This window comes from Papio anubis, chromosome 14 (genome assembly GCF_008728515.1).
Source record: "Papio anubis isolate 15944 chromosome 14, Panubis1.0, whole genome shotgun sequence".
Classification (NCBI taxonomy): domain Eukaryota; kingdom Metazoa; phylum Chordata; class Mammalia; order Primates; family Cercopithecidae; genus Papio; species Papio anubis.
Genome location: NC_044989.1, coordinates 31,839,371 through 31,866,779, shown reverse-complemented (window position 1 = coordinate 31,866,779; position 27,409 = coordinate 31,839,371). Strand labels below are relative to the sequence as shown.

The window sequence follows — 27,409 nt, the reverse complement described above, 5'->3', positions numbered from 1 at the left end:
TCAAAGGCAGGAAGTTTGCGTGTTATCACTTTTGTTTACATTAAAATAAATTGAATCTACTGGAATTTTTAAAAATCCAAGTAAAGAGATGTCCTTTGCTATTTACACACTGTGTAGGAGGCAAATTATTCTATGTACGTTTTACAACTACACTACTATCAATAGGACCACGGTTTGGAAAGCCAGTTGCATACTGCTAATCTAATACAAACGTAAGGTGGCGTTAACATCGCATATTCACAGATTTAAGGGCTTGAATAAAAGCTGATCAGGAAATCCCCAAAACTGCTTCTTCCCCCATCTTTGGCTTTACAGTAAAACACTGACATGCTTTCAGAGACTGTCAGACTGGGCTGATAATTTTCTAGTAAGAACCACTCAGTGAGGAAGTTCAGTTGGTCGAAGAAGAGCTTCAGCAGATGCTCTGAGGCAGCACCGAGGTTTGATCCGGCAGAGCCCCTTCCAACTGGGCTGGCGCTCCTCGTGGGTAGGAAGAATGAAGAAAGATTGTAGCTCGTAGCTTCCGAGGCCAGACCTTGGCCAGGACTCACGCGGACTGCAGAGAGCCTCAGGGACTCAGCACGCGTCTGCCCGCCCCCCAGCCTCTTGTCCGCCGGGAGGTTCTGCGCAGGCGCGGCAATCGTGCGACAGCCGTCACTTACGGCCTGAGCTGTTGGTGCTGGGAGTTGGTGGCGCGGTGCAGGGCTCCTAAGAACGAACGGCTTGGGCGCGGGTAATCAGCTTCCTTTCCCCCAGTTTCTCACTCATTCTAGGTACTTGGAACTGTCGTAGAGTTTCCAGACCCCACGTAGGCGCCCAGTTGTGGACTGTCCCACTCTGCCGCTCTACTGCTCGGGGTGCTCCCGCGCCCAGGTGGGGGTGAGGGGCGGGGTCGGGGGCTGGGCTGCACTCCATCCTGGCGTCTCCGTGTTGAAATCTCCCAGGTAACTCGCGGCTCTTCTTGTTTTCCAAGACTGGTATCCGGGGACTGTGACTTGCAGGGTCCGCCATGGAGCCGGAGCAGATGCTGGAGGGACAAACGCAGGTATCAGGAGGCCCTGAATTCAGGGTGGCAGTGTTCAGAGAGGCAGCGAGAAAGGGGGGACTTTTATCTCTGTGACCGGTGTTTTGTTTTCTAGGTTGCAGAAAATCCTCACTCTGAGTATGGTCTCACAGACAACGTTGAGGTAACTCGCCCAGTTCCTATGCCTCATCTGTGTTGTCTCTTGCGAGCTGGAGAAAACTTGGAATCTGCTTTTACTAGGTTACTATGCACAAGGGAAAACTTTGTTATCGTGAACTGAATGGTATCAAGTTATGGGTAGCTTGTTTTATTAGTACTAATGCTTCTTGGTGTGCAGACATACAAATTAGGTTTGAGCCAAAGGATTGAATTTTTATTACGAAACACATTCTTGAGGGATACTGTCTAAATCATTTTGCTTGGTGGCTTTTAATCGATCTTTTGGGATGTTGCTACGTAAAAATCGCATATTAAAATTAAGAAACCCTTCGTTGGGCACGGTGGCCCACGCCTGTAATCCCAGCACTTTGGGAGGCCGAGGCTGGTGGATCACCTGAGGTCAGGAGTTCCAAACCAGCCTGACCAGCGTGGTGAAACCCCGTCTCTAATACAAAAATTCATTTAATAAGTATTTATTTCTTTTTAGAGTTCAGTAACTCCTGGGCTGAAGTGAGAGGATTGCTGGAGCTGGGGAGGTCGAGGCTGCAGTGAGCTATGATCGCACCACTGCACTCCAGCCTGGGTGTCAGCACGTGACCCTGTCCCTCTTCCCTTCTCCCCGCCCCCCCCCAAAATAAGGCCGGACGCAGTGGTTTACCCCTGTAATCCCAGCACTTTGAGGGCCAGTGCGAGCTGATTACCTGAGGTCAGGAGTTCCAGACCAGCCTGGCCAACATGGTGAAACCTCGTCTCTACTAATCCCAGCTACTCGGAAGGCTGAGGCAGGAGAATCACGAATCGCTTGAACCCGAGATCATGCCACTGTACTCCATCCTGGGCGACAGAGCGAGATTTTGTCTTAAAAAAAAAAAAAAAATTAGTAATACAACTTAATTCTACTGCAAAAATGTCAACCTGCCTAGGTTGAAAATACGGTTCCCAACGTACTTTCTGGTGACCTTGAACAAGTTACTGAACTTCTCTGAGCCTTATGGGGCTGAAGATACAGGCAAATTGCTTAAGAGTGTGTGTGGCACATAGTAAAAGATTAGAAATTTTTTGTTTTGTTTTTGTTTTGTTTTGTTTTGTTTTGTTTGAAACGGAGTCTCACTCTGTTGCCCAGGCTGGAGTGCAGTGGCGAGATCTCGGCTCACTGCAAGCCCCGCCTCCCGGGTTCACGCCCTTCTCCTGCCTCAGCCTCCCAAGTAGCTGGGACTACAGGTACCCACCACCATGCCCGGCTAATTTTTTGTATTTTTTTTTTAGTAGAGACGGGGTTTCACTGTGTTAGCCAGATGGTCTCTATCTCTTGACCTCGTGATCTGCCCACCTTGGCCTCCCAAAGTGCTGGGAATTATAGGTGTGAGCCATCGTGCCTGGCCAAGGCTAGAAAAAATATTAACAGCTATTACTATTATTACTGTGGTTAGAAATGCTTTTATTCTCATTTATCCAAACTGAATCACACATCTTGTTTTTTAATGAAGCATACAGTCCAGGTATGGTGGCTCACACCTGTAATCCCAGCACTTTGGGAGTCTGAGGTGGGTGGATCACTTGAGATGAGGATTTCAAGCCTGGCCAACATGGTGAAAGCCCATCTCTACTAAAAATACAAAAATTAGCCAGGCGTGGTGGCGAGCCCCTGTAATCCCAGCTACTCAGGAGGCTGAGGCAGGAGAATTGTTTGAACCCCGGAGGCAGAGTTGCAGTGAGCCGAGATCGTGCCACTGTACTCCAGCCTGGGCGACAGAGTGAGACTCCATCTCAAAAATAAAAAAGTTGGCTGGGCATGGTGGCTGGTAAACCGCTTCAGCTCAGGAGTTTGAAACCAGCCTACAAACCCTGTCTCTACAAAAAAAAAAAAGAAAGAAAAATTAGCTGAGTGTGACGGTAGGTGCCTACAGTCCCAGCTACTTGGGAGACTGAAGCAGGAGGATCACTTGAGCCCAGGAGGCCGAAGCTGCAGTGAGCCCTAATTGCACCAGTGCACACCATCCTGAGTGAGAGAGCAAAACCTTGTCTCAAAAACAAAAAAAAAAGTCACTTTAAAGATATTTAAACAGTACAAAAAAAGGAGAATTTTACATTTATCCACATATTGACCGTTTCTGGAGATCTTCATTCTTTTGTGTAGGTCTAGATTTCCATCTTTCCAAAAGGTATCATTTTCTTCCTGCCCAAAGGGCTTCCTTGAACATTTCTTGTAGTTCACTTCTGCTGATAAGAAATTCTTTCAGCTTCTGAATGTCTGAAAAAGTCATTATTTTGCCCTTGTTTTTAGAAGATATTTTTGCTAGTTGTAGATTGCTTCACGATCTTCTGGCAGACATTGTTTCTGAAAAGAAGCTTGCTATCGTTCCTATCTTTGCTCCTCAATAATGTCTTCTTGCTACTTTTGAGATTTTCTTTATATCAGTGTTTTAAAGTTATTTGGTTGTGGTGTGTCTTGGTGTAGTTTTTTTCTTTTCTTTTCTTTTCTTTTTTTTTTGTGATGGAGTCTCGCTCTGTCGCCCAGGCTGGAGTGCAGTGGTGTGGTCTCGGCTCACTGCAAGCTCTGCCTCCTGGGTTCACACCATTCTCCTGCCTCAGCCTCCCAAGTAGGTGGGACTACAGGCACGCCCAGCTAATTTTTTTTGTATTTTTAGTAGAGGAGGTTTCACTGTGTTAGCCAGGATGATCTAGATCTCCTGACCTCGTGATGCGCCAACCTCGGCCTCCCAAAGTGCTGGGATTATAGGTGTGAGCCGCCATGCTCGGCCAGTGTTTTTCTTTTAATGCTTCTGCTTAGGATTCATTGAGCTTCTTGGATCTGTGGTTTAGAATTTTCATCAAATTTGGAAGAATTTCAGCCATTATTTAAAAAAAAAATTTTGCCATGGGACGTGACTTATGCCTGTAATCCCAGCCCTTTGGGAGGCCACGGTGGGAGGATTCCTAGAATCTGGGAGTTTAAGACCAGCCTGGGCAACATAGTGAGACCCCATCTAAAAAAAAAAAAAAAGAAAAGCGCGTGCCTATAGTCCCAGCTACTCAGGAGATTGAGGTGGGAGGATTGCTTGAGCCTGGGAGGCCAAGGCTGGAGTGAACCAAGATCATGCCAATGCACTGCAGGGTGGGTGACAGAGTGAGACGCTGTCTCAAAAAAAAAAAAAAAGAAAAAAAAAAGACCAGTTTACCTAACTTTTTTTCTTTTTCTTTTTTTTTTCTCGAGGCTGAGTCTTGCTCTATCTCCAGGTTGGAGTGCAATGGCGCGATCTCGACTTAGTGTAACCTCTGCCTCCCGGGTTGAAGTGATTCTCATGTCTCAGCCTCCTAAGTAGCTGGGATTACAGGCACCCACTACCATTCCCAGCTAATTTTTGTATTTTTAGTTGAGGCGGGGTTTCACTGTGTTGGTCAGGCTGGTCTCAAACTGCTGACCTTAAGTGATCTGCCCGCCTCAGCCTCCCAAAGTGCTGGGATTACAGGTGTGAGCCACTGCACCTGGCCTACTTATGCTTTTTTCTGTTGTGAACATATAGAATATATTATACATGTTTTTTTTTTTTTTTTTCTTTTAATGAGACAAAGTCTTGCTCTGTCGCCAGGCTGGTGTGCAGTGGCGCAATCTCGGCTCACTACAATCTCCGCCTCCCGGGTTCAAGCGATTCCCCTGCCTCAGCTTCCCAAGTAGCTGGGAGCTACCACGCCTGGCTAATTTTTTGTATTTTAGTAGAGGTGAGGTTTCACTATGTTGGCCAGGATGGTCTTGATCTCCTGACCTCGTGATCCACCTGCCTGAGCCTCCCAAAGTGCTGGGATTACAGGTGTGAGCCACTGTTCCCGGCCAAATGTATTTATTTATTTATTTGTTTGTTTTTAAGACCGAGTCTTTTTTTTTTTTTTTTTTTTTTTTTAATTATTATACTTTAAGTTCTAGGGTACATGTGCACAACGTGTAGGTTTGTTACATTAAGACCGAGTCTTGCTCTTTCACCCAGGCTGGGATACAGTGGCATGATCATATCTCACTGTAGTCTCAAACTCCTGGTCTTAAGTGATCCTCCCACCTCAGCCTCCTGAGTAGTTGGGACTAGAGGTGTGTGCCGCCACGTCCGGCGGGAATACATTATAATTTTTTTTTTTTTTTTTGAGATGGAGTCTCACTCTGTCGCTCAGGCTGGAGTGTAGTGGCGCGCTCTCGGCTCTCTGCAACCTCTGCCCCCCCGGGTGCAAGTGTTTCACCTTTTTTTATTTTTATTTTTTGAGATGGAGTTTTGCTCTTGTCGCCTAGGCTGGAAGTGGCGCAATCTTGGGTCAGTGCAACCTCCACCTCCTGGGTTCAAGTGATTCTTCTGCCTCAGCCTCCCGAGTAGCTGGAATTACCGGCATGTGCCACCATGCCTGCCTAATTTTTGTATTTTCAGTAGAGACGGGGTTTTACGGCATTGGCCAGGATGGTCTCAAACTCCTGACCTAAGGTGATCCACCTGCCTTGGCCTCCCAAAGTGCTGGGATTACATGTGTGAGCCACCACAGCTGGCGTATTATGAGATTTTCTCCCCCTGTGTCACTGGAACACAAACTGTTTCCAACCTGTGTGAGCTGCAAGGATTGTTCCTCCTGGTGTAATATAGTTTAGATATTTGTCCCTTCCAAGTCTCATGTTGAAATGTGACCCCCAGTGTTGGAAGTGGGGCCTAGTGGGAGGTGTTTGGGTCATGGGGGCAGATCCCTCATGACTGGCATGGTGCCATCTTTTGGTAATGAGTCAGTTCTTACTCTATTAGTTACCATGAGATCTGATTGTTAAAGAGCCTGGCACCTACTCCTTTCTCTCTTGCTCCCTCTCGTTATGTGACACACCAGTTCCCCTTCCGTCTCTGTCACGATTCATTGCTCCCCGAAGCCCTCACCAGAAGCAGATGCTGGTGCCATGCTTGTGTAGCTTGCAGAACTGTGGCCAAATAAACCTCTCTTCTTTATAAATTACCCACCCTCAGGTATTTCTTTATAGCAATGCAAATGGACTAACACAAGATGGTTATTTCCCTGGCCTTGGGTAGTTGACTTATAACCATCTAATGATAAGTATTCACCTGAAGACTGGAAGGCAATATCTTTAGTCTTTTTCTGTGCAGTTCTTGTCTCCACGCACCTTTCTTCTCTTCAGTGCTCTGCCTTGCAAATTTTAGTTGTTTTGGTCTCCCAGAATTTTCAACTCTGTCTTCTCAACTCAGGGAGACTACTAGGCTCTGTTCACATTCTCTCTCCCTATACTGCATCCTGTAAGTTCTCCAGGCAGAAAGCAGGAAGCTGGGACAGTCATAGTTAGTACTCACCTCATTTCTTCCCTTTTTGTGATCACTGTTCTACACTGTCTTACCAGCTCATTGTTTGTTTGTGGTAGTTTGGATATATCTATTTTTAGATTAGTTCAAGATTTTGACTTAAGTGAAATTGAGCATCACAATTGGCACATAGTAGATAATTCGTAAATGTTCAAATGAAATAAATGGGAGGATTTGGTTAAGAAATTTATTACAGGAGTTATAGGAGTTGCTCAGGCATTGCTCTTTTTTTTTTTTTTGTTTTGAGACGGAGTTTTGCTCTTGTTGCCTGGGCTGGAGTGTAATGGCGCGGTCTTGGCTCACCATGACCTCCGCCTCTCACGTTCAAGTGATTCTGCTGCCTTGGCCTCCCAAGTAGCTGGGATTACAGGCATGTGCCACCACACCCGGCTTGTTTTGTATTTTTAATAGAGTTGCGTTTTCTCCATGTTGACCAGGTTGTTCTTGAACTCCTGACCTCAGGTGATCTGCCTGCCTTGGCCTCCCAAAGTATTGGGATTACAGGCGTGAGTCACCACAGCCAGCCGCACTGCTCTTTCTTATTGGCTTTCTTATTGTAGGCATTATAATGTCATGTAACTCACAAGTTAAAATATTTTTTTCTTTTTTTGAGATGGAGCCTTGCTCTGTCACCCAGGCTGGACAGGCGATTCTCCTGCCTCAGCCTCCTGAGTCCTGGGATTACAGGTACATGCCACCACGCCTGGTTAATTTTTGTATTTTTAATAGAGGCGGGGTTACACCATGTTGGTCAGGCTGATCTCGAACTCCTGACCTTGTGATCCACCTGCTTCGGCCTCCTAAAGTGCTGGGATTACAGGCGTGAACCGCTGTGTCCGGCCTAAAATTATTTTCTAAAAAATAGTAACAGGGTCTCACTATGTTGCTCAAGCTGGTTTCAAACTCCTGCGCTCAAGCTCCTGCGCTCAAACTCCTGCCTTGGCGTCCCAAAGTACTGGGATTACAGATGTGAGCCACTGCGCCTGGTCTTGAGTAGTTTTTATTGTATATGTATACTGTGACTGGAAGTTAGGACTGTTTTTAGGAAATACACTGTGAGATTTTGAAGTTTGCCGCATTGTCTTTGTTGTGATCAACGTGAAGTTTTGAACATAGTGGATTTTGATTTAGGGGATGAAAATTCATTTAAGATGATACTGTCAGTTTTCAGAAATAATGAAGTTGTATAGTCTTTTCTGCAATGGAAAGGTGACTTTTACAAAGGCTTAGTTAGAATTTCTGAAGTGATGGTGTGCTAATTATCTGTTGAAATTTACTAATGAAAAATAAAATTTTCAGTCCATGGACAAATAAATAGTATTTTATAGATTAAAAAACTTTGTATTTAATAGAAAATTATCTTTTAATTCCAAAATTAGAATGAAAAATCATAAGCAGAAGTTTTCTGACATAGTTATGGGAAGTGTCTTTGGAAACCATGCTATATATGTTACAGATAATGTGATTAAAGGTTTGTTCTCACTTTTACCAAAATAAAATTAAAAGTAGAAAAAGTTTTCTTTGTCGACTCTTTTATATCTAGTTTGAGTATGATTGAAGCAAAAGTTCATTTAAATGAAAGTGCTCTTAGGAATACTGTTTTGTCCTTTTACAGCCATTTCTTATTTATTTTATTTTATTTTTTGTCTCTTTCATTTTTATTTTTTTTATTGTTTTGAGATGGAGTCTTGCTCTGTCACCCAGGCTGGAGTGCAGTGGTGCAGTCTGGGCTCACTGCAACCTCCACCTCCCAGGATCAAGCGATTCTCTTGCCTCAGCCTTTCAAGTAGCTGGAATTACAGGTGTGCACCACCACGCCTGGCTAATTTTGTAATTTTAGTAGAGATGGGGTTTTACCATGTTGGTCAGGCTGGTCTTGGGCTCCTGGACTCAGCCGATCCCCCTGCTTCGGCCTCCCAAAGTGCTGGTAATACAGCTGTGAGCTACCACATCCAGCCCCCATTTTAAATATCTAAAATTTTTTTTAAAAAGCAACTTTTTTTTTGGAGACGGAGTCCCACTCTGTCGCCCAGGCTGGAGTGCAATGGCCCGATCTCAGCTCACTGTAAGCTCCGCCTCCCGGGTTCAAGTGATTCTCCTGCCTCAGCCTCCTGAGTAGCTGGTATTACAGGCACGCACTACTACACCTGGCTAATTTTTGTATTTTTAGTAGAGACGGGGTTTCACCATGTTGGTCATGCTGGTGTTGAACTCCTGACCGCGTGATCCACCTGCTTGGGCCTCCCCAGGTGCTGGGATTACAGGCATGAGCCACTGTGCCCGGCCTTTTTTTTCCCCTTTTTGAGACGGAATCTTGCTGTGTTACCCAGGCTGCAGTGCAGTGGCATGACCTCAACTCACTGCAACCTCTGCCTCCCGGGTACAAGTGATTTTCTTGCTTCAGCTTCCTAAGTAGCTGGGATTACAGGTGTGCACCACCATGCCTGTCTAGTTCTTTTTTATTTTATTTTTTTGAGACGGAGTCTTTCTCTGTCGCCCATGCTGGAGTGCAGTGGTGTGATCTCGGCTCATTGCAAACTTCACCTCCCGGGTTCAAGCGATTCTTCTGCCTCAGCCTCCCGAGTAACTGGGAGTACAGGTGCCCACTACCACGCCCGGCTAATTTTTGTATTATTAGTAGAGACGGGGTTTCGCCATATTGGTCAGGCTGTCTTGAACTCCTGAGTCGTGGTCGGCCTGCCTTGGCCTTCGAAAGTGCTGGGATTACAGGTGTCAGCCACCGCGCAGGCTGCAAAATACTTTAATACATTAGTTTTAAAAATGTGAGTGTGATGGAGGCAATAAGTTACTTTTTAATGCTCTGAATGTTAGCCCGAATTTATTTGATAGCTCCAAAATTTGAGGGTTGTGAAGAAGAAAATATTATTTTTTAAACTTCATTTATTTTTAATTATAATTAATAATTGGTTTTTAGTGTTACCTGTCTGAATGGGGAAAACTTCATTTAAATGTGACACGAATGATTTTTTTGTTAATAATTTTCTTCATTTTGGGGTTGTTATTTACATAATGTATTTTCTTAAACCTGTTCATTTTTTAAAATCATGGATTTATTTATTTGTTTATGTAGAGACAGGGCCTTGCTTTGTCGATCAGGCTGGAGTGCAGTGGCATGATCTCATCTCACTGCAACCTCCACCTCTAGAGCTCAAGTGATCCTCCCACCCCAGGCTCCTGAGTAGCTGGGGCTACAGACACGCACTACCACGCCTGGCTCAATTTTTGTTTTTTTTTGAGACGGAGTCTCGCTCTGTCACCCAGGCTGGAGTGAAATGGCGCGATCTCGGCTCACTGCAAGCTCCGCCTCCCGGGTTCACGCCATTCTCCCGCCTCAGCCTCCTGAGTAGCTGGGGCTACAGGCGCCTGCCACTATGCCCGGCTAATTTTTTGTATTTTTAGTAGAGACGGGGTTTCACCGTGTTAGCCAGGATGATCTCGATCTCCTGATCTCGTGATCTGCCCACCTTGGCCTCCCAAAGTGCTGGGATTACAGGCGTGATCCCCCGTGCCCGGCCTGATTTTTGTATTTTTGGTAAAGACTGGATTTTGCAGTTGCCTGGGCTGGATGTATTTAAAAAATAAACATAAAGGGAAAAGCATTCTCATCGTGATAAATAGAGGGTAACCATAAAAATGACAACAGTGAATACAAGACAATGGTAATAAATTTTAGCTCTATTCTCTTGAGTGTATAAGCCTTGGACCCTGAAGCTTGCTGTCTCTGCTGTGACCAGCTTTCTTTTTTTTTTTTTTTTTTTTTTTGAGACGGAGTCTTGCTCTGTCACCCAGGCTGGAGTGCAGTGGCCGGATCTCAGCTCACTGCAAGCTCCTCCTCTCGGGTTCATGCCATTCTCCTGCCTCAGCCTCCCGAGTAGCTGGGACTACAGGCACCCGCCACTTCGCCCGGCTAGTTTTTTGTATTTTTTTTAGTAGAGACGGGGTTTCACCGTGTTAGCCAGGATGGTCTCGATCTCCTGACCTCATGATCCTCCCGTCTCGGCCTCCCAAAGTGCTGGGATTACAGGCTTGAGCCACCGCGCCCGGCCTGTGACCAGCTTTCTTACTGTGATTTGGTGCTGTTTGGTGTCACGTCCAGTTTTTTTTGGGAACACACTCTAAGAAGATACTTACATGAAAAAGAGAAAAAAGGATTTGTGTTTACTCCTACAAAGTCAGAAGGAAAGGGAGAAAGAGTAGGATCTTGAGACATGACATTAGAAGAATGAGATAATGTGGTACTTTTGGAGAGAAAGAGCTTGAGTGAGATTGAAAGATGGGTCTGAATTTATTTTGGGCAGAGAAGTTTGTGGTCTAGTACCATCTTTCTAGTCATTGATTTGCCTTTTCTATTAGTGTCATATTTCCATTAGTTTTGTTTAGCACTCAAAATAACATTTATTTGAAATGTTCATGTACTTTTTTTTGAATTCACTAGAGGATAGTAGAAAATGAGAAGATTAATGCAGAAAAGTCATCAAAGCAGAAGGTAGATCTCCAGTCTTTGCCAACTCGTGCCTACCTGGATCAGACAGTTGTGCCTATCTTATTACAGGGACTTGCTGTGCTTGCAAAGGAAAGGTAAGATAATTGTGTCCACAAATGGAGTTAGTAAAGAAAGCAAAATAGATTCCCCTATATGAAATATCATTAGTTATGTATAGCAACTTTTTTGTGTGATTTATGGATGTTAAAGTTTTTAAGAAAGTACTCAGCCATAATCTCATAATTCAGACATTTAAATTTTTTCCCACCAGTCTTAGATCATATGCATATTTGTAAAGATTTGTGATAATGATATACATGTAATTTTGAATCTTCTTTTTACTTATTGTGACATAACATTTTTCTATGTCTCTCCATAGTCTTCATGATTATAATTTTTTGTTATTATTGTTATTTTGAGACAGAGTCTTACTCTGTTGCCCAGGCTGGAGTACAGTGGTGTGATCTCTGTTCACCTGTGCCTCCTGGTTTCAAGTGATTCTTGTGTCTCAGCCTCCTGGGTAGCTGGGATTACAGGTGTGTGCCACTATGCCTGGCTAATTTTTTTATTTTTCGTAAAGATGGAGTTTCACCATGTTGGCCAGGCTGGTCTTGAACTCCTGACCTCAAGTGATCTGCCCGCCTCAGCCTCCCAAAGTGCTGGCATTACAGGCATGAGCCACTGCGCCTGGCCTATTATTATTATTTTTTGAGATAGAATCTTGCTCTCTGTCCCTGGCTGGAGTGCAGTGGTGCAACCCTGGCTCACTGCAACTTCCACCTCGCGGGATTCAAGCGATTCTCCTACCTCAGTCTCCTGAGTAGCTGGGATTACAGGCACCTGCCACCATGCCTGGCTGGTTATTGTATTTTTAGTAGAGACAGGGTTTGGAGTCTCGCTCTGTCGCCAGGCTGGAGTGCAGTGGCGCGATCTTGGCTCACTGCAACCTCCACCTCATGGGTTCAAGCGATTCTGCCTTAGCTTCCTGAGCAGCTCAGGCACCCAGTACCACGCCTGGTTAGGTTTTATATTTTTAGCAGTGATAGAGTTTCACTGTGTTGGCCAGAATGATCTCGATCTTTTGACCTTGTGATGTGCCCATCTCGGCCTCCCAAAGTGCTGGGATTACAGGAGTGAGCCACTGAGCCTGGCCTTAAATTTTCTTAGTAGTAAGAGTACAATTATTTCTCTTTCTTTAACATATTTTCCCCAGTATTTCTCATCTAAATTCTTTTTTGTGTAAGCAAATCTAATAAGAAAATTGGTTTTGCAAGTTAGATTAGTCAACATTTATTAAGTGCATATTCTGTTTTATTCAAAGAATAATAATAAACATTATAATAGCAAACTGACATAACTTGATAAAGAACTTGATGGAACTATGTCTCATCTCAGCCAGGTGTGGTGGTGTATGCCTTAACCCGCACTGCTTGGGAGGCCGAGGTGGGAGGATCGCTTGGGCTTGGGCCCAGAAGTTTGAGGCTGCAGTGAGCTGTGATCGTACCACTGCACTCCAGCCTGGGTGACAGAGTGAGACCCTGCCTCAGAAAAAAAAAAAAAAAGGAAATATATCTTTTCTTATAGTAAAAATGAGTTATTAACTTAGAATAATTTGTTTATATAAAAATTATATGAATGAGCAGTAAATATTTGTTTTTGATGGCTATATTTGTAAATTACTATTTATTTATGACTGTGAGCTATATCTTGGCTCTACTATCAACAATTAAAATATGGGTGTCTTGGCTGGTCTGAAGGTAGTGAGTTAACTCGATTGTTGATAGTCTTACAGATCAAGCTCCTTATTCTGCTACTTTTTTTTTTTTTTTTTTTTTTTGAGACAGAGTTTTGTACTTGTCACCCAGGGCTGGAATGCAGTGGCATGATCTCGGGTCACTGCAACCTCCACCTCCTGGGTTCAAGCATTTCTCTTGCCTCAGCCTCCTGAGTAGCTGGGATTACAGGTGCCTGTCAGCACACCCAGCTAATTTTTGTATTTTTAGTAGAGATGGGGTTTCACCATGTTGGCCAGGCTGGTCTCGAACTCCTGACCTCAGGTGATCCACTGCGCCTAGCCTGGTTTTTTTTTGTTTTTTGTTTTTTTTGAGACAGAGTCTTTGTTGCCCAGGCTCGAATGCAGTGGCACAATCTCAGGTCACTGCAGTCTCTGATTCCCAGTTCAAATGATTTTCCTGCCTCCCGAATAGCTGGGACTACAGGTGTGTGCCACCACACGTGACTAATTTTTGTATTTTCAGTAGAGACGGGGTTTCACCATGTTGGCCAGGCTGGTCTCTAACTCCTGACCCCAGGTGATCTGCCCTCATTGGCCTCCCAAACTGCTGGGATTATAGGCGTGAGCCACCGCGCCTGGCCCTTATTCCCCTATTCTACTCCTTCCCTGCCTTCTCGCTACTGCACTTGACTAGTCTTAAAAAAAAAAAAAAAAAGGCAAAAAAGGAAAAAAAAAATGGTATCTTTTCTATTTTTTTGTTTTTCCTCTAGGGAAGACTAATATATTAGAAATTTAAAATATTACTGTATTTATTTATTTTTTGAGACAGAGTCTTGCTAGGTTGCCCAGGCTGGAGTGCAGTGGCACAATGTTGGCTCATTGCAACCTCTGCCTCCTGGGTTCAAGCAATTCTTCTGCCTCAGCCTCCAGAGTAGCTAGAACTACCGGCGCCTGCCATCACGCCTGGCTAATTTTTGTATTTTTAGTAGAGATGTGGTTTTACCATGTTGATCAGGCTGGTCTGGAACTCCTGACTTCAGGTGATCCACCTGCCTCGGCCTCCCGAAGTGTTGGGATTACAGGCATGAACCATTACGCCTGGCCTCCAAATATTACTTTAAATGCTAGAAAAACATTTGAAGAAATTTTTAAGTTCAAGCTCCTAAATACATTAAAATTTTTTCTTTTATTGTTAATTTTTTTGAGACAGGGTCTCGCTCTGTCATCCAGGCTGAAGTGCAGTGGCGAGATCACCACTCACTGCAGCCTCAGCCTTCTGGGCTTAAGCAATCCTCTCACCTCTGCCTCCTGAGTAGGTGGGACTACAGGCGTGTGCCACTATGCCAGGCTAATTTTTAAGCTTTTTTGAAGAGTTGGGGTCTTACTATCTTGCCCAGGCTTGGAAGTGTTCCTCCTTGGACTCCCAAAATCCTGGGATTACAGGCGTGAGCTACTGCACCTGGCCAGTAAATATATTTTTTGTAAAAAAAAAAATTTTTTTTTTTTGACATGGAGTCTTGTTCTGTTGCCCCAGCTGGAATACAGTGGGGACAATCATGCCTTACTGCAGCCTCAAACTCCCAAGCTCAAGCGATCTTTCCACCTAATGCTCCTGAGTAGCTGTGACTACAGGTGTGTGCCACCGTGCCTGGCTGATTTTTTGTATTTTCTGTAGAGACAGGGTTTCGTCATGTTGCCCAGGTTGATTCTGAACTCTTGGGCTCAAGCTGTCTGCCCGCCTTGGCCTTCCAAAGTGTGAGGATTATGAGCGTGAGCCACCATGCCCAGCCCAAGTATGTTTTTGTTTCAAGATGGAGTCTTGTTCTGTTGCGGCAGGCTGGAGTGCAGTGGCTTGATCTTGGCTCACTGCAACCTCTGTCTTTGGGGTTCAAGTGATTCTCATGCCTCATCCTCCCTAGTAGCTGGGACTACAGGCATGCACCACAATGCCCGGCTAATTTTTTGTATTTTTCATGGAGACAGGGTTTCACCATGGTGGCCAGGCTGGTCTCGAACTCCTGACCTTGTGATCTGCCCGCCTTCACCGCCTAAAGTGCCAGGATTACAGGTGTGAGCCACTGCTGTACCCGGCCAAATACATTGTGTGTTTTTTTTTTTTTTGAGACAGAGTCTTGCTCTGTTGCCTAGGCTGGAGCACAGTGGTGCCATCTCGGCTCACTGCAACCTCCACCTCCCGGGTTCAAGTGATTCTCCTGCCTCAACCTCCTGAGTAGCTGGGATTACAGGTGCGCACCACCACGACTGGCTAATTTTTGTATTTTTAGTAGAGACGGAGTTTCACCATGTTGGTCAGGATTGTCTCAAACTCCTGACCTCGTGATACACCTGCCTCGGCTTCCCAAAGTGCTGGGATTACAGGCATGAGCCACTGCGCCTGGCCCCAAATACATTTTTTAAGTAAAGAGTTCTGGTAAAATAATTCATCATGTGAACCCTAAATACTACGTGAAAAATCTTGTCTATTTGTAGATAGCTCTTAGGGCTGTTTAAAGTGCTCTGGGAATGTTTTAAGATTATTGTAAACACATTTTCTTCTTCTTTTTTTTTTTTTTTTTTTTAGTCTCGCTTTGTGGCCCAGGCTGGAGTGTAGTGGCCGGATCTCAGCTCACTGCAAGCTCTGCCTCCCGGGTTCACGCCATTCTCCTGCCTCAGCCTCCCGAGTAGCTGGGACTACAGACGCCCGCCTGCCACCTCGCCTGGCTAATTTTTTTTTTTTTGTATTTTTAGTAGAGACGGGGTTTCACCATGTTAGCCAGGATGCTCTCGATCTCCTGACCTTGTGATCCGCCCGTCTCGGCCTCCCAAAGTGCTGGGATTACAGGCTTGAGCCACCGTGCCCGGCCTTGTAAACACATTTTCAATATGCCTTTTCATAGTAGAGTTGAAAATAGATGTCTCCCCAGTTTTTCATCTTTGGACTTGTATTCTCAGCAAGAATAATTTACATAGAAGTGTTAATATGGGCCGGGTGCGGTGGCTCAAGCCTGTAATCCCAGCACTTTGGGAGGCCGAGACGGGCGGATCACGAGGTCAGGAGATCGAGACCATCTGGCTAACACGGTGAAACCCCGTCTCTACTAAAAAATACAAAAAACTAGCCGGGCGAGGTGGCAGGTGCCTGTAGTCCCAGCTACTTGGGAGGCTGAGACAGGAGAATGGCGTGAACCCAGGAGGCAGAGCTTGCAGTGAGCTGAGATCCGGCCACTGCATCCCAGCCTGGGTGACAGAACGAGACTCCGTCTAAAAAAAAAAAAAAGAAGTGTTAATATGAAATATCTCCTCTTAGTTTTATAGATGTGTTTATCTTCTTAGGTGCACTGTAGTTGTATTAAATAGTATTAGAATTATTTATTTTAAGTATTTGAAGAAAGAAAGAAGTAGCTTTTAGAAAAGAAACATAACCTACTTATCTGTATTAGTGTTGCTTCTTTGACTAGTCACTTGAGTTCATCTACATGTCTTAGTGATGCTACATCCACTGTCCTATATTATTTTTGTTCTTTTATTGAAGGATATTACACAGAATATTACACATATCATAGGTATACAGCTTGATGAATTTTCACAAACTAAACATACCTGTGTAGCTTGCAGTCAGATCAAGAAACTGAATACTGCCAGCATCTCAGAAGCCATCCATGTGACCCCTTCAAGTCATTATTCTCTTTGGGGTAATGATCATCCCATTGTCAATACATTTTTAAAACATGTTTTAAAATTGAGTTCATAACTAGATTTAAGCCATACAAAAATTTCAGTCTCATTAAACTATTTTGTTGGCTAATTAATTTGCTTGCTTATCTCATTTATTTTATTTACTACAAATGTCCTTTGACTGTGAAATGAAAATTAAACTTAAAAAGATGAGTTTTCATTATGGAACAATATGTTTAAATTAACACATCTAGGAAATATATTTCTAAACTTTGGATTTCTTTTCCCTTACAGACCACCAAATCCCATTGAATTTCTAGCATCTTATCTTTTAAAAAACAAGGCACAGTTTGAAGATCGAAACTGACTTAATGGGAAGAACAGAAAAATTTAGTTGCTACTGTAGATTTACATGATTAAGAGGCAGCTTTAATTGCCATGATTATCCCCCCTTTTTGGATGTATAAGAACCTTCCGGACAACAGAACCTATTTCTGGAATTGCAGAAGAGAACATATTTCCCTTATTTTGATTTAATCACCATAAACCATACCTATTTAATGAGTGTATTCTGTGCAATTTTTTCTCAGATTGTCTTTAACTTTGTTTTTAAAATGACCTTCAAAATAAACTGTCAAAACACCATTATTTTAAAGTAGTTTTTGTTCTATATGACACATATTTTACATGATTGTTTTATGAATTTCTCTTTTTCTTCTGTCTTCAAATGCTGCAGAGTTTTACAACAGAGAGAAAATACAGCAGTCAAGTATAATGTAAAAAATTCAGCCAATTTTTCTCAGCATTGTTTCTGGACCTTTCTGAGGGTGGGATCTGGGCGTCTTCAATGGCTTAACAAGTATCACAGGTGATTCTAATGTACAATAAAGTTGGAGTACTAATAAAAGCATTGCAAAGGGGATACAATATCCTCTAATGTTATCAACATTTATAGTAATAGCTATAATTTATTGCATTCCTACTAAGTTTCAGGCATAGTACATTTTTACTTAAATGATCTCTGATATGGCAGCTCTGCAAAGTAGATATTATTATTCCCATTTTGCAGATGAGGAAACAGACTTGGAGAGGTTAAGTGACATGCTCAAGACAACACTGCTGGTAAGTTTTTGAATGGGAATTCAAATCCGGTTCTACCAATGTGTTGCTGAATTTCATTGCTTCTCTTTGCAATAAAAAGCAGCAGCCAGTTCTTTTTGGGGTCTATTCTCATTGTCCCCTGTGAAGAAATGGAGATGGCTCACTAGCTCAGAAAATAGAGAAACTGCCATAAAAGAGCCAGGAAAAAACATCCACTAGAGCAGTGGTTCTCAAAGAGGAGTGATGATCTCTCCCCACCCCCATTTCCCCAGAGAACACTTGTTGATGTCTGGACACATTTTGGTTGTCACGACTAGAATCAGGTGGGGTTCTTGAACTCCTGACCTTGTGATCCACCTGCCTTGGCCTCCCAAAATGCTGGGATTACAGGCATGAGCCACCATGCCCAGCTAGGTGGGGTTCTACTGGCATCTAGTGCATATAGATGCTGCTAAAACATCTTAACAATGAATAGGACAACCTGCATGCCCATCTTCTCCCTCCCCAAGAATTATCTAGCTTAAAATGTCAGTGCCAAAATTGAAAGAAGCCTATTAAAGTCGTATGTCTCCAAGCTAAACCTGTTAAGGCCTTTGCAAAGTTAGAAATTTAATGCTGATTGGCTGGGCGCGGTGGCTCACGCCTGTAATCCCAGCACTTTGGGAGGCCGAGGCGGGTGGATCACAAGGTCAGGAGTTCGAGACCACCCTGGCCAATATGGTGAAACCCTGTCTCTACTAAAATTACAAAAATTAGCTGGGCGTGGTGGCACGCTTCTGTAGTTCCAGCTACTCGGGAGGCTGATCGGGAGGCTGAGGCAGAAGACTTGCTTGAACCTGGGAGGCGGAGGTTGCAGTGAGCCAAGATCGTGCCACTGCACTCCAATCTGGGCGACAGAGTGAGAATCTGTCTCAAAAAAAAAAAAAAATTAAAAAAAATAAATAAATAAATAAATAATGCTGATTAGGTATGCCTTATAGTTTTCTTTAACACAGGAAATACTTATTTTAGTAGAACTGACACTTGTGGGAAGTGCTATGTTTTTGGTTTACATCTGCAGATCTATATATCTGAATAGGAAAAACCTGGACATACTGGGATCTTCTTATATAGTAGTTTTTGTAAGTATTCTATCAAATTTATTTTGGTTATTTGGCTAACTCATAAGTTAATCCACCCAAGTCTTTTTAGTGATTTTTTAACATCTGAGTAGTAATTGGGTAATTTTTTTTTTTTTTGAGACAAGGTCTTGCTCTGTCGCCCAGGCTTGAGTGCAATGTGATCTTGGCTCACTGCAACCTCCAGCTCGCAGGCTTGATTCTCCTGTATCAGTCTCCTGAGTAGCTGAGATTACAGGTGCACGCCACTGTCCCCAGCAAATTTTTGTATTTTTAGTAAAAATGGGGTTTCACTATGGTGGCCAGGCTGGTCTTGAACTCCTGACCTCAGGTGATCTGCCCACCTTAGCCTCCCAAAGTTCTGGGATTATGGGTGTGAGCCACCACACCCATAATTGGGTAATCTTATTAAGAGATCATATCTTTAGCAGTGGTTGTTTACCAACGATTCTCATCAGAGCTACTTGGGGGAACTTTCCAAATATAAGTATAAACAATATAAACATAAAAATCAATATGAAAATACAAATTTTGTACATAATATAAGTATTATGTATGTGTTAAGGGGCTTCTAAAGCTGTCACCTGGTGAACATGACCCAATGGGACAGAGCCTTTTTTGTTTTTGTTTTTTGAGATGGAGTCTTGCTGTGTTGCCCAGGTTGGAGTGCAGTGGTACAATCTCGGCTCACTGCAACCTCTGCCTCCTGGGTTCAAGCGATTCTCCTGTCTCAGTCCCCCCAGTAGCTGGGATTACAGGTACGTGCCACCGTGCCCGGCTACTTTTTGTATTTTTAGTAGAGACAGGGTTTTACCATGTTGGCCAGGCTGGTCTTGAACTCTTGACCTCAGGTGATCCGCCCGCCTCAGCCTCCCAAAGTGCTGGGATTATAGGTGTGAGCCACTGTGTCCGGCCTGACAAAAATCTTTAAGGCATTCTGATACCTCTGGTTAAGGACCGATTAGAAGATATTCTAGTTTTGGAAGTGTAAATATGCAATACTTGGCCTAGTGGTAAGGGCTGAGAATAGAAATGTCTTTTTATTAATTTTTTTAGATGGAGTCTCACTCTGTTGCCCAGGCTGGAGTGCAGTAGCTCATTGCAACCTCCGCCTCCCAGGTTCAAACAATTCTCCTGCCTCAGCCTCCCCAGTAGTTAGGACTTCAGGCGCATGCCACTACACCTGGCTAATTTTTTGTATTTTCCTACAGACGGGGTTTCACCGTGTTGCCCAGGACGGTCGCAAACTCCTGAGCTCAGGCAATCTGTCTGCCTCGGCCTCCCAACGTGCTGGGATTACAGGCATGAGCCACCATGCCTGGCCAATTTTTTTTTTTTTTTAAGAAGTGAGGTCTCACTGTTGCCCAGATGGTCTCAAACTCCTGACCTCATGTGATTCTGCTGCCTTGGCCTCCCAAAATGGTGGGATTACAGGTGCAAGCCACTGTGCCTGGCAAGGAATGTCTTTTCCTGGCAGTCTACGTAATACTTACTTGAGTACTTATGTGCCAGGCAGTATGCTAAATATTTACATGAGTTGTCATTTAATCCTTGAACCTGTGAGGTGGATTTAAGTTTAAAAAATTTATCCCTATTTTTTGTTTATTTTAAAAATCACTTTATCCAGGTATAATTGAAAAGCTGTATATATTTAATATATACAACTTGATTACTTTGGAGATAACTATAGATCACTGAAACCATAACTACCATCAAGGTCATAAACATATTCCTCACCCCTCAAAGTTTGGGGTAGGTTTAATTTTAATTTTAATACGTTATTTATTTAGAGATGAGGTCTTGCTCTGTCACCCAGGTTGGAGTGCAATGGCATGGCCATAGCTTACTGCAACCTTGAAGTCCTAGGCTCAAGTGAGCTTCTTGCCTTAGCCTTCTGAGTAGCTGGGACTATAGGTATACTGCTGAACCTGGCTGATTTTTTTTTTTTTATTTTAAGCTTTTGCAGAGACGAGTTCTCATTGTGTTGACCAGGCTAGTCTTGAACTCGAACTCCTGACCTCAAGCTATCTACCTGCCAGAACTTCCCACAGTGCTGGGATTATAGGTGTGAGAGCCACTGCACCCAGCCTATTTATTTGTTTTTGAGACGGGGTCTTGCTCTGTCACCCAGGTTGGAGCCCGGTGGTGAGAGCATAGCTTACTCCTGGGCTCAAGTCATCTTCTCGCGTCAGCCTCCTGAGCAGGTGGGACTACAGGTACACACCACCACGCCCGGCTAGTTTAACACTTCATTTATAGATGAAGAAACATTTGAATAATTTCCTTAAGGTTACAGAGGAATTAAGTTTTTGGCAGGGATTCAAACCCATCTCTCTCTCTCTATATGTGTGTGTGTGTGTGTGTGTGTGTGTGTGTTTGAGACAGAGTTTCGCTCTTTTTGCCCAGGCTGGAGTGCAATGGCACAATCTCGGCTCACTGCAACCTCTGCCTCTTGGGTTCAAGCAATTCTTCTGCCTCAGCCTCCCTAAAAGCTAGGATTACAGGTGCACACCACCACACCCAGCTAACTTTGTATTTTTAGTAGAGACAGGGTTTCACCATGTTGGCCAGGCTGGTCTTGAACTCCTAACCTCCAGTAATCCACCTGCCTTGGCCTCTCAAAGTGTTGGGATTACAGGCGTGAGCTACCACACCCAGCTGAGAGTTTCTTAAAGAGTGTAGCACAGTAGCTTCAAGAGTTCAGTTTATTCATGGGCATTATTCAGTGTTATTTTACTGAGGGAATGGAGAGCTCCACTTACTCTCATAAATTGGTTAAATGGAAGTCAGTTTAGAAAGTTACTACTATATGGCCTGGTGCTGTGGCTCACGCCTGTAATTGCAGCACTTCGGGAAACTGAGGTGGGTGGATCACCTGATGTCAGGAGTTTGACATCCTGGCCAACATGGTGAAACCCTGCCTCTACCCAAAATACAAAAATTAGCTGGGCGTGGTGGTTGACACCTGTAATCCCAGCTACTCGGGAGGCTGAGGCAGGAGAATTGCTTGAACCCAGGAGGCTGAGGCTGCAGTGAACCGAGATCGCACCACTGCACTCCAGCCTGGGTGACAGAGCGATACTCCGTCTCAAAAAAACAACAACAAAAAAGAAAGTTACTATTATACTTTGGTGTCGTATATTATATGTAACTGGGAAGCATATAAACAGTTCCTAACCTTTGACCATTTAATGCAGACGATGTTTAGTAAATAAATACAAAAATTGAGTAAAACCTACTGTATCCCTTAAGAGTGAGTTCATGAATTACGTTGGTGGGTAGGTTAGTTGGGAGGATCAGTAGAGTGAATCAGGAATAGATTCCTGGAGGAAATAGAAACCTTGAATTGAAAAAAAAAAAAAAGGGAGAAGAGTGGGTTGGATAGAAGGAGATCATCTACCTAGTTCTGATGCACCTAAAGGAAGAATATTGAACTTTTATTTGAACGTCATTTAGGAGAAGGTACAGTGGGATTTTAAGATGGATAACTTCCTGTTAGAAGTGACAGAATTGTTTTAGGAGGAGCATATAAAACTGTAGCCAGGTATTTTCCTGGACTGGATTCCAAAATGGCATTAACAATTGGAGGCCTGATGACATATCAGACTGGAAAAATGAGGCACAAAAGATGAACCTGTGAGTGGTTATAACCGAAAATCCACTTATTAAAATACAATCTCTGGGTATAAATTAGCAAAGAAGAAAAGTAATAAAATAGTGGAAAATAGGTCACCAGTGATAAAAGGGGTAGTTGGTAATGAATAATTGTTTTTTAAAAAACCTTGCCAGCCTTTGGCTGGGCATGGTGGCTCACACTTGTAATCCCAGCACTTTGCGAGGCCAAGGCAGGCGGATCACCAGAGGTCAGGAGTTCGAGACCAGCCTGGCCAATATGGTAAAACCCCATCTCTACTAAAAATACAAAAATTAGCCAGGCATGGTGGTGCGTGCCTATAATCCCAGCTACCCGGGAGGCTGAGGCAGGAGAATTGCTGGATCCTGAGAGGCTGTGGAGGCTGCAGTGAGCTGAGATTGTGCCAGTGCACTCCCTGGGGAACAGAGCGAGACCTCCGTCTCAAAACAAAATAAAATAAAACAAAAACAACTTTGCCAGTCTTTAACAAAGCTTTGTGTGTGTTTTTTTTTTTTTTTTTTTTTTGGAGACAGGGTCTTGCTCTGTCAGCCTGAACTGCAGTGGCACAATCATAGGTCATTGCAGCCTTGACCTCCTGGGCTCAAGCAATCCTCCTGCCTCAGCCTCCTGAGTAGCTCGTAATACAGGGTGCGGTACTACAGGGGCATGACACTATGTCAGGCTAATTTGTTTTATTTTTAGTAGAGATGAGATCTTGCTGTGTTGCCCAGGCTGGTCTTCAAGTCTTGAACTGAAGTGATCCTCCTGCCTTGGCCTCCCCAAATTTTGGGATTATAGATGTGAGCCACTGTGCCTGGCTCCTTATATCTTTTGACTCTGTTATTCCATTTCTGACAATCCTAAATATTAATAAATATGGAAAAAAGGGCCGGGGACAGTGGGTCACGCCTGTAACCCCAGCACTTTGGGAGGCCGAGGCAGGCGGATCGAGGTCAGGAGATCGAGACCATCTGGCTAACACAATGAAACCCTGTCTCTACTAAACTTACAAAAAATTAGTCGGGCGTGGTGGCGGGCCCTGTAGTCCCAGCTACTCCGGAGGCTGAGGCAGGAGAATGGCGTGAACCCAGGAGGCGGAGCTTGCAGTGAGCCGAGATCGTGCCACTGCACTCCAGCCTGGGCAATAGAGCGAGACTCTATCTAAAAAAATAAATAAATAAATATGGAAAAAAGCTCTACATAAAAAATTGTATTACAAAACATTAGAAATGAATAAATTTTTATCTGACAGGAATTATTAAATATCTAATATACTTAGTCCAGTGTTCAGATATACAGTATTTAATAAATGTTGTTTATCAAGTTTGGTTTTCTAAGGTAGACAGAGACAAAGTTGACTGATACTAGGTTAGAACACCAGTTTTGGTTGAAATCAAAAGACCTTCTCTGTGTTAAACTCTTCTCTTGATTTGTTCAAAATGCTGTGTTACTATTGTAAAATATTTTTCTGATCTACAGGGCTTTCAGTGTTAGGGTGCTTCTAAAGCTGTCAGTTGTGGATAAGTAGAATCTAAAAATGGTCAGTTTAATATTGCCGTGTAGATTCAAAATCAAGCCTAAAGATGTAAAAATAGAGGTGTTTTTTTTTTTTTTGGTATGTAGTATATGTATATGGCACAAAATACAAAAGATACACAAAGACATACATTGGAAAGGTTAAATCCTTTCTCCATCCTTCCACCTCAGCCATCCAGTTACTTCTAGAAGTTATCACCGTGAAGTATTCCGTGCATATGCAAGTATATGAAATTACAAGTATTCATTCCTATACAAATGGAAGCATACTTCTGTAATTTGGTTTTTTTCACTTTTTTGAAACTCTTTCCATACTAGTATATAGTCCCATTTAATTCTTCTTCTTCTTCTTCTTCTTTTTTTTTTTAAAGATAGGGTCTCACTCTGTTGCCCAGCCTGGAGTGCAGTGGTGTGATCATAGCTCATTGCAGTCTCAAACTCCTGGGCTTAAGCAATCTTCCCGCTTCAGCCTTCCAAGTAGCTGAGGCCATAGGCATGTGCCACTGTGCCTGGCTACGTTTTAAAATTTATTTTTAGTTTTTTTTTTTTTTTGTCTTGCTATGTTGTCCAGGCTGGTCTTGAACTCCTGACCTCAAGTGATCCTCCTGCCTCAACCTTCCAAAGTGCTAGGATTACAGGCATGAGCCACTGTGCCCAGCCACTTCATTCTTTTTAATGGGTGCATATGTATATCCTAGTTTAACAAGTTTCACGTTGATGGACATTGTGGTTGTTTCTAGTTGTTTGCTACTACTGAGTGCTGCAGTAAATATTGGATATGCTGTTTTCTTTCTTTTTTTTTTTTTTTGAGACAGAGTCTTGCTCTTGTCACCTAGGCTGGAGTGCAACAGCAGGATTTCAGCTCACCACAACCTCTGCCTCCCAGGTTCAAGCGATTCTCCTGCCTCAGCCTCCCGAGTAGCTGGGATTACAGGCACCTGCCACCACGCCTGGCTATTTTTGTATTTTTAGTAGAGATGGGGTTTTGCCGTATTGGCCAGGCTGATCTCAAACTCCTGACCTTGTGATTCGCCCGCCTCAGCATCCCAAAGTGCTGGGATTATAGGCAGGAGCCACCGTGCCTGGCCTTCCTTCTTATTTCTTGAAGTCTTAGCTTCATAAGGATTGGCTGTTAATAAAGGTTTCCTCCTTGCTTCCTACTATGAATAATGCTTATGGAGTGTCAAACGAAAATCACTAGTGGATATAATGGAAATTGTTGATAGTAACATGAGAATTGTACAGTATTGTCAAATAAGCTTCTCCTAAAATACAAAGTATTTGCATTATATTAATTTTCCTTAATTTAGGGGAGGTGAATAAATGAATAGTTTCAACTTCTTTCAAGAGTGTACTTGAGTAAGGTAGCTAGAATAAAGTGGACACGGGGAATAATTGTGCCATATATTGAGAGCATCCTAGAGATAACATAATATCTGCTAACCTTTCAGTTCAGTTGCATTGTGGTCTTTATTCAGTTTGACCAGCAAGAAAATTTCAGTAGAGCATTTTAATAGGGAGAAAGCTGAATTTTAAATTAGATGACTAGTTTGGAATGAGACCTAGAATTGTTGCTAGGAGTAGAGGATAATAATAATAACAAATATTTATAAAGAACAGCTTACGAAGCATTTTAACGTACCTTAATCATTCTCACAGCAAGCCTATGAGTTAGATATTACTCCTGTTTGCATTTCACAGATAACACTGAGGCTAGAAAAGGTTAAAGTACTAGATGCCCGTGGTCACACAGCTGATGAGTGACAGGGCCAGGACTCAAATCTGACTTTCTAATTTGAAGGTCCTGAAATACTAAGCTTTCTTTGTTTAATCGTATCCAATCTCTCCGCCCCTTCTTTTCCATAGAAACAAAATCAGCAATAAATAACTACAAGAACCATCATCATATAAGCACTTAGGGCAGTTTCCTTTTCTTGAAACTTACAACAAAAAGTTTACATTTCATCAATGATCACTGAGTTTTGGTACTCAGAACAGTATCATGTAATCAGAGCTCCAGCCTTCTTTTTTCTGTTACTTCTAAAAGTAGTGGCTTTGGGCCGGCTGCAGTGGCTCATGCCTGTAATCCCAGCCCTTTGGGAGGCTGAGGCGGGTGGATCACCTGAGGTCAGGAGTTCAAGACCACCCTGGCCAACATAGTGAAACTCCGTCTCTACTAAAAATACAAAAATTAGCTGGGGATGGTGGCGGTCACCTGTAATCCCAGCTACTCTGGAGGCTGAAGCAAGAGAATCGCTTGAACTCAGCAAGTGGAGGTTGCAGTGAGCCGAGATCGAGCCATTGCACTCCAGCCTCGGTGACAGGGCAAGACTGTCTCAAAAAAAAAGAAAAAAGAAAAGAAAGACGTTTTGGCTACATGGTATGTCCATTTTTTGGTTGCGTATGATGTTTTGTGCAAGTTGGTGGAGAGGGTAAAATTTGAGTAAACAAATATACAGTGGAGATTTTAACCTAATTAGAAAAAGGTATGAAAGTCAGAAGTGTTCCAGTAATTGACTAGGCTTTAGGACAGGGATACTGCACAAAATCCTTGGGCCCTAAAGTTGGAGAAGATGGAAGGAGGAGAGGAAACAGAATAGTGCTTCAAAAAGTAAACTTGAATATTAGACAGCCAGTCATCTACTCTGGAATCTATCAGGGGCTTGTTTAGTATGAAACTCAGATACAATTTTTTTTTTTCTTTTTTGAGACAGGGTCTTGCTGCGTACGTTGCCCAGGTTGGAATGCAGTGGCATGATCATGGCTCACTGTAGCCTTGACGTCCTAGGCTCAAGTGATCCTCCTGCCTCCGCCTACCAAGTAGCTAGGACCACAGGCGAAGCCGCCATGCCCGGATAATTAAAAAATAAAAATTTATAGAAACAGGGTTTTCCATGTTCTCCAGGCTGGTCTCGAACTCCTGGCCTCAAGCAATCCTACTGCCTAAGACCCCCAAAGTGCTGGGATTATAGGCAGGAGGTACCATGTCCATGCAGTTACAAACATAGTGTTTGCCCCAAAACTTTCATTGGATGTATGCAACTTTCTCTTCCTCTATTCCTACTTTTGCAATGGTGTACTCTGTAACAATAACATTTCCTCAGAGGTCCAAGATAGCCTCCTTTGCTGTGATTCTTACACAATTGTAAAAAAATTATTTGCTGCTGACATTTATGTGTAATACTGGGATTTATAAGATGACAAGAGTGAAAATAATATTTGTCGTATGCTTACCCTGTCAGGCTATTCACATTCAGCAGCTCTTGTAATCCTAGGTACACTCCTTGAGTGTCCCCATTTTACAGTTGAGGGTAACTGAGGCTAGTTATATCAAGCACTTTAGTTAGCGAGATAAGACATGCACCTACATAAATATAACATGAAACAAGATAAATGGTTACAGTGTCAAAGCCACCGTTAGGTGGTAAGGGTGACCCTGTGAAGCAAAAACTAGCAGTTGCAGGACCACAGGCACACTTTACCACGTGCCTGCTTCTACAGATGAACTTTACGGCGTGGCCACCCTAGGAATGAGACCTTGGGGGTGCGAATCCATGAAAGATGCCTGTGTATGTTGGATACCCGCGGGA

At 43.3% G+C, this 27,409-nt stretch overlaps 1 protein-coding gene across 11 annotated transcripts; it reads left to right on the top strand.

Moving 5' to 3' along the window:
- The first annotated feature begins 597 nt into the window (after positions 1-597).
- Positions 598-27,006, top strand: DPY30 (dpy-30 histone methyltransferase complex regulatory subunit). Of its 11 annotated transcripts, none has more exons than XM_031655046.1 (7): positions 598-733; positions 974-1,045; positions 1,140-1,187; positions 10,973-11,115; positions 17,167-17,298; positions 17,500-17,552; positions 26,534-27,006. In XM_031655046.1, exons 2-6 carry the CDS (start codon positions 1,010-1,012, stop codon positions 17,501-17,503), a joined length of 363 nt encoding a protein of 120 aa, XP_031510906.1. In that variant the 5' UTR covers positions 598-733; positions 974-1,009; the 3' UTR covers positions 17,504-17,552; positions 26,534-27,006. The 11 variants fall into 11 exon arrangements, with proteins under 11 accessions (XP_031510906.1, XP_031510907.1, XP_031510912.1 ...); XM_031655048.1 differs by having other exon boundaries at positions 618-733; positions 945-1,045; XM_031655049.1 differs by having other exon boundaries at positions 646-773.
- The last annotated feature ends 403 nt before the right edge of the window (positions 27,007-27,409 follow it).